Source organism: Haemorhous mexicanus, chromosome 7 (assembly GCF_027477595.1).
Source record: "Haemorhous mexicanus isolate bHaeMex1 chromosome 7, bHaeMex1.pri, whole genome shotgun sequence".
In the NCBI taxonomy this organism is placed as follows: Eukaryota; Metazoa; Chordata; class Aves; order Passeriformes; family Fringillidae; genus Haemorhous; species Haemorhous mexicanus.
The window spans coordinates 22,574,972-22,587,964 of NC_082347.1; the positions used below are offsets into that span (position 1 = coordinate 22,574,972).

Here is a 12,993-nt window from a genome sequence, read left to right on the forward strand (position 1 = left end):
GACTGACTGAAAATTTCTGATATACCAGGAACTTGAGGAGTAGAGGGGTTTTGTTTTCCGTTTTGGTTTGTTTATTTTCACCTATTTAAAAAATATCCCATCTTCTTTAAATGTAGCGATTTCATCATCCTATTTTCCCAAATTATGTTCCACAGAACATAATTGCTCAAATAGGGGTAATTGTTTAAAGTTCTTATTTCCCGAAGTAGAGACATTAAAAACAAAATTGGGAATTTTTTTATGGTAGTGAGATGTATTCTATATCTCATTAAGCATTCAGTGCTCATTTCAAAGCTAATGAATCTGCATGTGTATAACTGCTCAGAATTTGGTTCAGAAGTAGCCAGTGTTTATAACTCCTAGGCAGAGGAAAGACTGGTATGGAATAGAATTATATTCGCCTTTTAAATTGTTGGAATTTGAATTTACATTCAATCTTGACATGCCTGAAACAAATCAAAACTAGGCTGTCCCTTTCCCCATGCATTATTTTACTTCAATGCAAGTTTTCATGTGCAGATATTTAAGGTTTTGTTACTGTTTTTTTCACCCAGGGAGGAGAGTGAAAGTGTGCTGACACTCAAGGGTTTGACTCCCACTGGAATGTTACCTAGTGGAGTGTTGGCTGGAGGACGACAGACCCTGCAAAGTGGTAATGATGTTATGCAACTTGCTGTGCCTCAGATGGACTGGGGCACATCTCACTCTTTTGCTAACACCACACATAATGCATGCAGGGAATTTCTTATGCTTTTCAGTTCTTGTCTTAGCGGCTGATACGAGCATAGTGTTATGTGTTAATCAGGCAATGTGAAATGGATACTTAACCAGGGTATAAAACTAAAAGCCAACTAGTTCAGCAGTGTCAAGCTATGTTTTTCAGACTCTGACCTTCCTTAGTTTACAATTTTTCAGGTGAGGTGACCCTATAGATCTCGTATTGAGGCATTTAATCATTACAGATACAAAAATGGCAGTGTAATTTTGCATCATTACTTGTGTGCTCTCCATTAAAATGGTTTTATTATAGCTGTGTTAGTATTTTCATTGACAATGTCAAAAACTTGTTGATATTAATATTAACAAACAGCTACAGACTGCATAGTTCCATACTACACTCCATTGACAGATTGGAATGTGCTATGTTTTGTACCCTGGTAATTAATGCCAAAGTTTGTTCTCTATGTTGTTTGTCAAATGTTCTATGTATAATTGACCTCCCTGAATTGTCCTTGTAACATGCTGTTTCCTTCCTCTGCAGATGTAGCTGCTTTCTTAGATCTGTCTGTCTCTCTCTAGGTATAGATGTATGTCTGTATAAGTGTTAAAATTAAACCACTATCCCAGACACTTGTCTGTCTCTTGATGTAGAAGCAATGTTGTAGCACCTTGTTTTTGAGGTTTGCTGCATTTGCTGCTGCACACTGTCTGTGCATTTTCAACAACAATGTACTTGAAAAATATTCAATCATTTGTTATAAAATCAGTTGAGAATAAAGGGATTGAATTTAAAACTTGTAAATAAATCAAAATAAAAGGGTGTTATTAAGTGTGCATATATTTTTTTTGCATGAAAAATAAAAAGAACTCTATACAAAATATACCTGTAATCTGGCTCATTGAATATTTTGTAAAAGGTTTTCATTCTTTTTTTGAAGTTTGTTGAATCATTGGATCATATTTTTCACAAGGCCCATAATGATTAACTAGGATTACGGAGGATGCTATGAGCTTGTACCAAGTGTATTAAAAGAATGAAGTCCATGTTTTCTGTTCACAATGGTGAATAACTGAAAAACACCAGTCTGAAACTGGACTTCATATCAGCAGCACTCTTAACATATTCAAAGACTTTTTATTGGCCACCTTCAGGCTTTGCTAGGAAGTATAAAACTTTAGTATGGGAACACTGAATTTTATAACTATTGGAAGATTGTGATATGTGAATACCACTTTTTACACAATCTATTTTCCAAGAGTAGCTGCTTTTCTCATTTCATTATTTTGACTGTTATTTGAATTCCTTATATTTTCTAGGTATTTTTTTGAAAGCCTTTCACTACATTTTCTATTGAACTATCAAAGCTGTTTTTAATAGCTTTGAAACACAAATGTCACATTTTAAATCATTTTCAGTGGACATATAATGTCTACAAGTAAGTTTATATGTCCAGTGTATGTATGTGATTGTTTTGTGAATGTCTATAACAAGAAATGGTGTATGTTTCCTAATCCATTCAGCTATTCCAAAAGCATATGTTCTAGCTTTAATTTTCATTGTTTAATAAGAAATTTGATTATGCTTAAAAATGAGTCTGCATTCCTCTCACTCATTTAACAGATTTTTTATCCATGTTGCATTACAAATACCAGAGAGGATCAAACTGACTAGAAAATTTATTTTTTTACATAAAGCATATGACTTTCTACCATTACTGAAAATGTGGGTCATTTGGAAAGTATGCAAAATCCATTCTGGATTTTTGTGGGTGTGGGTTTTCTCTTGACTATAACTTTTGATGGCCATATTCCCTGATGCACTACATTGATATTCCTCATTTGTTTTAGTCATGTTGATTGTTCAAATAAATTATGCCAACTGTTAGTTCTTAAACTGAAGTTACTTCTTTTTACTGATAGGCATGTTACTGTTTCAGTCTTAAAAGAGTAGTTTTCAAATTAGGGTTAATGCTCAATTGGAAAGGTAGGAGTAAACCAAAAAGAAAATAAAACTTCACTAACTGACCGTTTTCTAAACGATTGTAGTATCAGAGAATTTATATTCTTGGCAAAAATACGGTCACTGATAGTATAGTATATATATTTCTTACTACAAATATTTAATTACTCTTTGAAGTATTTTGTACTATGTTGGTCAGTATACTATCAATAATTTAAATTTGTCTAGGCTTGCAAAAATAAAAGAGCATAATATTAATTAAAGTAATTTTTTTATTCTGTTTTTTTGTTGGCTTAAAAATATACAGAATTGACCAGTATGCCCTAGGTTTTCCTAGTTTCAGTCTTACAAATGCTCATTTTTCAATGGCACATTGGTTGCTGTTAAATAGATAAGCAGCTTTGAAAGTTATAAGAAATTGGAGTGTATTTCTCTAGAGAGCTGGGCTGAAATTATTTTATCAGGGCAAATAGATATACACACCGATGCAATTTTTGCATATATACCTTTTATAGTTCTTAATGTCAGTAACATTTTCTATGGTGGGTCTTAGCAGATGCCACTGTTCTGTGAGGCTTTGTTGAGCCCAGCTGCTGTGTTTGTGAGCTGCTGGCCCTTCTCCTCCTCCTCCTCCTGCTCGAAGCAGCAGTGCCTGTGGCTTTGCCATCCTGCCAGGCAGCACCAGGACAGATCCTCACTGCAGCAGAGAGCAGCCCAGGGGGGGATGCCAAATGCAGACTGCAGTGAAAGGCTTAAACAAAGACAGCTCAATTCAAAAGCATAATTCTGGAAACACATGCAAGCCTACATCCTATGGAAGACATCAATGTATGATTTCTTTTTTCATGAATATATGGATATATTTTTTTAAAATTAATCATAGCTTACTTTTTACAGCTTTAATGTGTTAGGTTAAAAACGGACTTTGGGAAACCATGGTCTTTGTATATTTCTTTTTTTTAATGTAAATTTGTTTTTTATTATTTTTGTTGCTTGCATTATAGTAGCTGAAATAATAAAGATAATATTAAGTACTGTTATTTAAAATAACATTTCCTAGTGACTTATTTTGGGAATTAAATTCAATAAAATTAGCTTCCAAATTGAGCCAACACCTGCTAAAAACAGACAAAACACCTAGAGCTTTATTCAGCAATGTACTAAACAGAAATCTAAATTAAAAATTGTAAGTACTTCCATGGATGTCAGTTGAACTACTGCCTCTGCTATTAGTCAGAAAGCAGTCAAGATAGCTTTTTGTGTTTATGTTGCAAATTGGTAAGGATTTTCTATCCCATGCATCCATTAAGTAAAACAAGAGGTGAGCTGAAATGAAGGACAGAAATGCCATCGAAACCTGTTGCTTAAAATCAGCTTTCTATTGAGAATTTTCAGAGCAAAGACTTCAGAATTATCTGTTAATATGATCCAATATTTATTGGAGGTTTCTCAAAGTCTACAAAGTATAAAGTTTAAATTAGATATACCTGCAAAAGAGAATCCAACAAAATGATTTTCCAGATTGAGTCTCTACAAGTTTTTTAAGTGCTTGTATTTTCCAGTCAGTTTGTTCTTTTATTTTCCTAACTGTGATGAACATTCCAAGGTCTTTTTGGAATAGTAAACCTACAAGTAGCGTGAACTAGGAGTAAATTTTGAAATTTCTATTTATGACCAAGCTACATAATTTGCAGAGATAAATCAGTATTCGTGATCTTTTCAGGAAAAGATTGAAAACAAAGACTCCACAGGTAACAGAAAATGGTGGAAAGAGGTGGTTTCTTTACATAGTTTTATATTTGTATGGCAAATTGATTATAGTTTTCAAAAATGTGTTTGGTGACTTTCTAAAACAATTCCTAAAGTAATTTATTTTTAGAAATAGAGAAAGTTTCTTTCCCTTAAGGTAAACATAAATAAGCATCCATTCAAGTGGCTTTTTGATTTAATTCTGGAATTGCCCTTGTCTCTGTAGATTTAAGTGCAAAACTGTTTTAACATTTTTTTCATTTTTTGTTCCATGGAAAGTGCAGTATATGAAATTCAAAATGCTTCATTTTCCTTAAGTATTTAATATTATTTTATGAAATAAAATAGTATTTATTGGATACTTACATAATGCAAGTATCCAATTTTTTTAGACTATCTCAGTGAAAATTAGAATCTTATGCAGTGAGCTTAAAACATAGTGTAGGCAATTCATACATAACATAGTGTAGGCATGGTGTAGGTGATTGGTTTTGTTGGATAGGAAATGAGAAGTAATAAACTTAAATCTCTTTAAAGGCTTCTATTCTCATCTAATGCCCTATTTTCTTATATAGCTATTTTCCCCAGCCCTTGCTTGAATACTCTGCCATGATTTTTGTTGTTAACAGTATGTATGAAGCACTACACAAGTAGGTTTACCACTATGTAAGCTACTTTTTGTTAATATTTCTGAAATTATGGTATTAGAGGGTTGGTAAATAGTGGAGGAGGTAAAAGGTTGTTATTACCATGAATGACTTAGATACAGTTCAGGTTGTAATAATAATAACCTTATGTTAAAGCTTTGCCATCAAGAGCTAAAATTATGAGGAAGGATCTTACACATAAGAAATCAAAGCAGTTGTCATAGTTATTTAGTTAAAAAAACAGCTAGTGAACTAGATGTTCTTCATATTCACATTAATTCACCCACTAAAACTATGTTAAATCCAGACCTCTTCCTGCTGTAGACTTTGTTGTTGATTCAACTAAACAATTTACAAGACTTATTAAATATGCAGATTTAACTAACTTTCTAGATTTGTGTTCTTTGGCTTAAATTTCACTATTCAGTTCTCAGAGATGGCCATTTTAGCTTAAAATATTGTGACAAATTGAAGTGCTAGTTAAACTTCAGGGAGGTAAAGAGAAAAGTTATTTTTTCTTATTATTAGAATACTAGTAGTGTTATTTTTATGGTGTCCTTCCTGGTAATTTAATGAAGCTCACTATTGCGTTTTAATCTTCAGAAATAGTCTCAAATATATTTTTAGTATTTTTTTAAACCATACCACAACTTTAGAATCAGTTGAAGTTTTCTGTTGCTGTCTTAACAAAAACCAAAGCAAAAATCACAACCCAAAGTTACAGAAATGTATAGTTAATAACATCAGTTCATTAGTGTTACTTAGACATACTTGTAGTTGATAAACTCCATTAGTTAAAATTTAGGAAAAGTTTCACTTAGACTTAAAAACAGTCCCCCAAAAACTTAATTGTCATTTTAACTAATTGTAATCTAATCTGGCGTAGCATACTATATTAAATTGATCATTGCCTTTTCTGCTGTGCGATATTACACTCTTCATCTTTCTCATTCATTTTGCATGCATCTGCTCACTTCTGTACAGCCACTGTAGAGGCAATTGAGGCTGAAAAAGGTATGATCAGAGTCTTTGCCCTTGGCAGAGATCTGTGGTGTCTGGGAGGGAATTCAAAAGTACTCTGTGTGGGTGTGTTTTATTTTCAACTTGCACAAGCAGAGATGAATCAACTGCATTGATTCATCTATTTTACATGTAACATTCATTTCTGGCTTTAGGATAATGATTCTCTTTAATATTTTAGGGAAGTTCTTGGGGGTTTTTGGTCTCTTTTTGTTGGTTTTTTTTTTTACAGAATATGCTGTAGGTTTTTGTACAATAGCATGTTGTGATATGTGATGTTGTCTTGAAGTTCTTAAAAATAGAAGTGTTTAGTGGTTTTTTTCTGCATTCAACTGAAGGTTTTGTTTGATTGTGGGGAGGGGATGTTGTATGTGGAAGGAGGGTTGTTTATGCATGCCTTTTCTCATAAAATACATTTAATGGCTTTAAACATTCTTTTAAACTTTCTGTGATATCTGGTAGTGCAAGACATACAAGTTTTTTCTATAGATTTTGAATGTAATTTACCGTTCAAAATTATTTCTAGTATTTATGAGATATTAAATTCAATGGATTATTAGTGCTTCTGTGCTAAATAAGTTGCATATACATCCTCTATTAATGGTATTGAGCAAAATGCTATCAAATTATTTGATTTCAACTTCAGATTGTTTCTTTTCAGAGAGACTTAAGTTTCTTCTTGCTCAGAATTCAATGAAATGAATGACAAACAGCATAGCCATTGAGAGAGCTACCTTTGGGGTTTTTCAGTTTTAGTTGCAAAGCACCATTTAATGACTGTATTCTTTGTTTTTTTAATTAAGGAAGTCAGATCTCCAAAAATATAAACAAGTGCCATATTCTGTTCTCACACACACCTGCAAGAGGTCCTGTTGTTGTGAGTGGAAAGCTGTACTTAAATCTCCAAAGAATTATTTCATCCCAAAGACTTCAGTCTTATTATGTGGTCAGCCATTTTCAGGTGTAAATTCAACTACAGACCTCATTCATCAAAATAATCAGTACCAAAATAATACCTATTTTCTATACTTTAAATACATCTGTATTTAAATGATACCATTGTTGAACCACAGTGCTAACTTGGTGATTGTGGTTGTGTCCATTTCCATCATCCACATGATTAGCACAGTGTGAACCACATCCTGCAGTTTTGCCTGCATGAAAACTGCAGGATCAAGCCATTGGTGTGTGTGCAGGATTTAAATCTGCCACTACTTTTGTAACCCTTCGCTGCTTTGCCTCCACTGCACTTGCTGTGCTGCTTAGATCTTACTGACATTGCCCTGAAGAGAAGGGGGATGTTAAGATTAGCCCAATGAGCTGAGCAGCAAAAGCACAGCTGTGATAGCTGGCCCCACCAGGGACACGCAGAAGCAATCAAGTGGGCTTAAACCCCTTGATTCCTGCTTGCAGAATATTTGCCATACTTTGTTCTTTTTGTAAGGAACTGAAATAATGATTGCTGTGAACATTTCAGGAAAGCAGGTTAGAGAATCTTTTAGCAATACAGTTGCAGGGCCATAAGTTTCTTTGGCTGATTTTTAATCTTTTTTTAAACGTCATTTGTTAGAAAAAGTATATGCCTTCATCTTATATTTCCATTACTGACATATAAAATTTGCATTTTGTTAAGCAATACGAGGATTCTCTCCGCAACATAGAATCTGCAGTTTTGAAGAAGCAAAAGGTTTGGATAGGATCAATGAGAGAATGCCACCAAGAAAAGATGCTCTTCAGCAAGATGGTATTAATACTGTAAACACAGCAAATGCCAATGGAAACAATGGAACTGGCAACAACAATGCACAGTGACCACATCAGCTTCTGGTTTACTCACTCATGTCCTGCCTGAGAATTCCTAGATCACTGCTTTTTGATGTGACAACAAATGAAATAGGGGGATCACTTGAAGTGACTACTTAACACAAGGTGGAAAACCATCTGACTTGATCCCCCTGAAGAGTGACCATCATGCTTTTGAGACAACAGCCCCTCTCTTACACGGTGACCCAACCTCCTGGGAGCGTGTGCCTCACCCTTTCACACAAACATCCATCACTGGCTGCTGCAGCTTTGGAAGAGATCTGGGGAAAGGATCGGACTGTTCTCACTAAAGCACACCTAGGCTAGCATCTTACGCTTACGTTGTCAACACTTTTAAGTTTACAAATGGGATTTTTCTTTCAGTAGAGGTAGTTTGTTTGTTTGTTTGTTTGTTTGTTTAAATCAGACTTTCAAATACAACCCTAAGAGCTAACTATTTATTAATGGACATTGGTTTCATGATATGTCTTTAAAATTATAGATTAGAATGGTCTTAAAATATCTGAGGCTGCAAAAACTGTATTTTAAATAACAGAAAAAAAGCCAAAACATTTCAGTTGGTCATTCTGTAAAATGCTGACCTCAGGTTTACTCCTTTAGATGTTGCTAATTCTATATTGTATTCACTGTATTTTTTAGTTACAGCTAATCAGAAGATTTCTATGTAGGAATGTTTATTACTTGAACACAGATTTAAAAAAAAAATATTTAATTTAGAAACTTTTTTGCCCAGCTTTTTCAAGACTTTTCCCCACCTTGAATTTAAAAAAAAATATATATACTAATTTTAAAAATAAGAAAAAATATGGAAGTGTTAATTTTAAGGTACTTTTAATTGAACTTTGTACATTGTTTAAGTAAATTTTGATTCATATCAAGTCTGTAAAGCTTGGCATTGTATTTTGTGTATGCATGTTTTCATTTTGCAAATATTTAATATATAGACCTATGATGTACATCTATAGGTTACCTAGATGTTATAGGTACTTTTAGTTTATTGTGAGTATTACGGTTGCATTAATAGCTAACAATCACTGGGCTGAATAGCTGCAAGCTTTTTTATTATTTTTAAATCTGTAAAGGAAACTGAACCTGTATTGGACATACTTTTTGTTTAAGCAAAGCAGCGCGTAAGCAATTGCTGTGTTCAACTGCTAAGGCGTTAGTGAAAGTGTAAACTTGAGACTGCATGTATTTTGGTATCTACAGGACTGCTTGGTAAAATAAAAATTGAAGCCCTGTGCTAATTTGTTCACAAATAATGGACTGTACTGATTGCCAGTGTACTTTGTTATATATTTTGACATTTGCTACATGTCCTTCTCATCCCCTGGAACACAACTTGAAACTTAATGTCACTAGAGTTCATCTCTTTTTTTTTTTTTTTTCTTTGCCATAAACTACAATCTGTACATACCCTTAAGTTGGAAATTTTATGCATGTTCCGAACTACTCCAGTATTTTATAAACGGTAGCACACAATAAATTTTGTGCATGGGCTACGGCTCCTATCACTGTGTATTGGTTTTATTTGGCGTGCATAGGTCTAATCTGACCTTGCAAATTGTTTAGAAATAGACTTCAATATTTAAGCCATTCAAAAAAATAGCATAAAAGGTCAGATTTAGCTTGCAAAGAACTAGTTGAATGTAAACACTCACTATGTAATTTAAATCTTATTCCTGCTGCTATTTTTTGCTTTTGAGTTCTCTCTCAGGAATATTTTGTGTGGTAAACCAGACATCTATTTTTGGTTTGTACAGGCTTGTCAGAGCAGGGTTAGTGGACGCTAGAAAAGACTCTTATGCATAGCTGTGTTTCATATGTTGGTTTGAACTAAACATTTGACTACTGAAGTGTGTTGGGTCTGCTTTTTGGGCAGAGGGAGAAAATTGTTTGTTTTGGCCCTCTGTACAGACACACAAATTAGCCTTTTGGCATATTCTTTTTAAACTAAGGACAAGCTGCTAAACAGGATGAGAATTATGATAAGTGACACACTGTTGGTAAGGGGAGTTTTAATATTCAATTTTACTTTATTGCAGATGCATTCTAATTGGAAATTCTTCTCAGAGTTTGAGTCCAGAAGATCAAGTTAAAAATGGTAAGTTTTTTGGCTGTTTTATGAAGCACTCCTATCCCTCCGTGCTGTACAGTCTGCATATGGTGTCACATTAGAGCAGAACAGAAACCTATTACAAAGTACAACTGAAATTTTATGATGAATATGGTGATGGTACCTTTCTCCTTGTAAGTGCTAGTGGGAAATGTCACAACCTCAAAAGAAAGTATTTGTTCTGATTTGATACTCAGATCTTGGTTGTGATGAGGATTTCGAGTAGCTGGAATTGTGTATATGAAGAAAATACAATCTTTGTGTTGAAAGACCTCACTGTAATTGGAGAGAACTGGTTCTGATACTTGTGTGGCAGTAAGTGCCCAGCACTTCTGTGAGGATTCTGTGTTCACTTCTGTGAGGATTTCCCTTGCAGTATCTGTTTTGCTGCTGTAAGGATTCCCTTGCAGTATCCGTTGTCTGTAATAGTTTTTGCCAGATATGAAGGCAGATCTGCAGTAAAGGAAAATACACTGGGTAATTGTTGGCCTGATTTCTCATGCTGTGTTTTTCCTGTCACCTTTTAGGCAAGTAGTCAGGTACCAGGATTGTGTCTGGGGGTGTTCCTGTTTGTAAAGTAGGCCTTCATTTTCTGTGTTTCTGTAAGGTGGAGTTTGGAGCCGTCTCTAATTCTTATATTGTTTGGGAGAAGAAATTTCCTTACTCCCAGAAAACTGTAAGTAGTTTGCATTACTTGTTTTATGAGGGAAAGAAAAAAATAGTCATCTGTATGTGCCTAGTCTGTTCTTGGGTAGGGAGGGGAGAAGGCTTGGCTTTTACAGCCAAAGGAGACAGGCAGCAAAAGCTGTGAGAGGCTTGGCACATTCCTGGTTTGTGCTGGACTGATGAGTGCCTCCCTGCCCTGCCCTGGGCTCAGCAGACACATGTGGGTCACTTCTTCCCTGGGCTGAGGGGTAGGACCATCTGTGGTGTGCTCACCTGGAGGGCAACATCAGCAAAGATTCAGAGGTGGGCTGGGGTCTCTGACTGCCCCAAGGAGTGTAGCTGTGTGTTGGTGGGACTGAGAAGCAGAAGTACAGACTGAGCTGGGTCAGGTTTTGGGGGGTTATTTTCCAGCAGGGCCTTGCACTGTCAGGGAATTTGTTGCCATTTGCTGAGCCAAACAGGGAAGAGCAGCCGAGTTCACAATCTACCTATATCCAGTTCAATGGCAAACAAACAACTTCACCTCCCAAAATTATAGTGTGAAACAGCTTTGCTTTCAAAGCTTATTAAATTAAATTGTGAAATGGAAAAATTCCTCTACTCCTATGTCCCGAATTGTGAAGATTGGCCCCCTTGCATTAAGCCAGGTGGTTGGGATTGAAGCTGTTTTTCTCTTAGAAAGGGAGGTCACTTCTGCTGCAAATCTGAGCACTTTTGGAGGGAAGACCCTCTTAACAGCTTGCTTTTTTTCTAATGTTTAATCTGAAAGCAATATTATGTAAATTAAGTAGAAAATTAAGGCTTTTTCAGAGGCAGGATTGACAGTATCTGTTCAGTCTTTCTTTGCCTATTTTTTGCTAAAATTTCATTGTCAATCATTCAATTCTTGCTACCCATTTAACAATTTTTGTTGTTAGCATGTAATGAAAATATTTTTGCCATAAAACAGGTAAATGTTTTACATTCACATAGAGTAGAACACAGAAGCCTATTCATATGTTCATTTTCTTGTGATAGTATGTATGAGCCAGATTTAATCAATATTCTGCTTCAAATGACAAGTGAATTGGTAGGGATTTTCGGTGACATAAAAAGACATATGCAATAATATGCTTTAATTATTAAGGTACTTCATATGTAAGGAAGTTTGCTTAGGAACAAATAAATGAGAACCAAAGTTTATAAGAAGCTTGGTCAAGCTTGGAAAGCTTTTGACAGATAGCTGTCTACACACACATGTATATCTATCTCAGTGGATGCTTGCACTAAGGATGACCAAAGTATTGCAGAGTAGAATGTCTTCTAGTCTCTCCAAATCATCTTCCATCTAATTTGAAATAATTAATCTGACCTAGCTGAACTGTATTTCTTAATTAGTATCAGAAAAAGTTTATAGTCTAAAATCAGATTTGGGTTGCAGACCACTGATATAAGTAAAATACATAAGCTTTTTTGTATGATACCCTTGATAATCTGTTGTTGCTGTGCAAAAATCTCTGGGTTTATGCTGTGCAGAGTGAAGGTTTGTCATCTTGGAACCAGCTCTACCAACCCTAGCACCTTTTTCTGATGATACTAGAAATAGGTTTGTGCTGTTTGCGTGAGGGTGTCCTATAATACAATTGTTACTTGTTAAAGCATTGCTGAAGGAACACACTGCTTATTATTGCTGGACTTGAAGCTTCTCTTAAATTTATGGTTGGGGACAGATTCATTGCAGCTTTCTAAAAAAACCCAAATGTGCTGTTCAAAGTAGTTCTCTTTAAATCCTTTGAAAACATCCACATAGCTATTTATATTGAGTACGTCACAACTGCTTTGGGTTGGATTTACAGGTTAGCATTAAATAAATGCTTTTTCACTGCTTGGTCAGCTGCTGTGTAACCCACTCCTTTACAAGGAGAGACTTCAGAATCAGATCCAAGATGATTTCTCCTTTCCCTTGCTGCCTTAGTTACCATTACGCTTAACCACTGATTTAAGGAATAGGTGTGTGCAGTCAGATTCTGCCAAGGCTCCTAAACTGGCAGTGTATTGTGACTTAAACTGTACACCTGCATGTTTTTCAACATTATGCTGGAAACACATTAAAAGGGGACAGGGTGTAAAATGCTTGACATCACAGCCTCAGGCTTTGTCTTCTACAGTAAATTCAGCAGTTTAGGTATTTCAGAAACTTGTTGAGTGCTGGAGATTAATTTGGCTGAAACAGTTGACTCCCACAGAGACACATGCAGGAATCCAGCAGAGGGGAGTGGTTTTGTCTGGGTCAAAAAGACTAAGGCTTAGGG

General features: G+C 35.1%; 1 protein-coding gene across 13 annotated transcripts in view; it reads left to right on the forward strand.

Moving 5' to 3' along the window:
- Positions 1–12,993, forward strand: part of PPP3CB (protein phosphatase 3 catalytic subunit beta) — a 46,840-nt gene that overhangs the window by 30,552 nt on the left and 3,295 nt on the right. For 3 of the 13 annotated variants that reach the window (XM_059851420.1, XM_059851418.1, XM_059851423.1), the window contains exons 12-16: positions 555–652; positions 6,061–6,090; positions 7,730–8,288; positions 9,966–10,024; positions 10,644–10,712. In XM_059851420.1, coding sequence (XP_059707403.1) covers positions 555–652; positions 6,061–6,090; positions 7,730–7,908 — 307 coding nt within the window. In that variant the 3' untranslated portion in view covers positions 7,909–8,288; positions 9,966–10,024; positions 10,644–10,712. Of the gene's footprint in view, positions 1–554; positions 1,600–6,060; positions 6,091–7,729; positions 9,432–9,965; positions 10,025–10,643; positions 10,713–12,993 lie in introns of those variants that run through there. The other 10 variants (XM_059851421.1, XM_059851422.1, XM_059851424.1 and 7 more) reach the window with 6 other exon arrangements.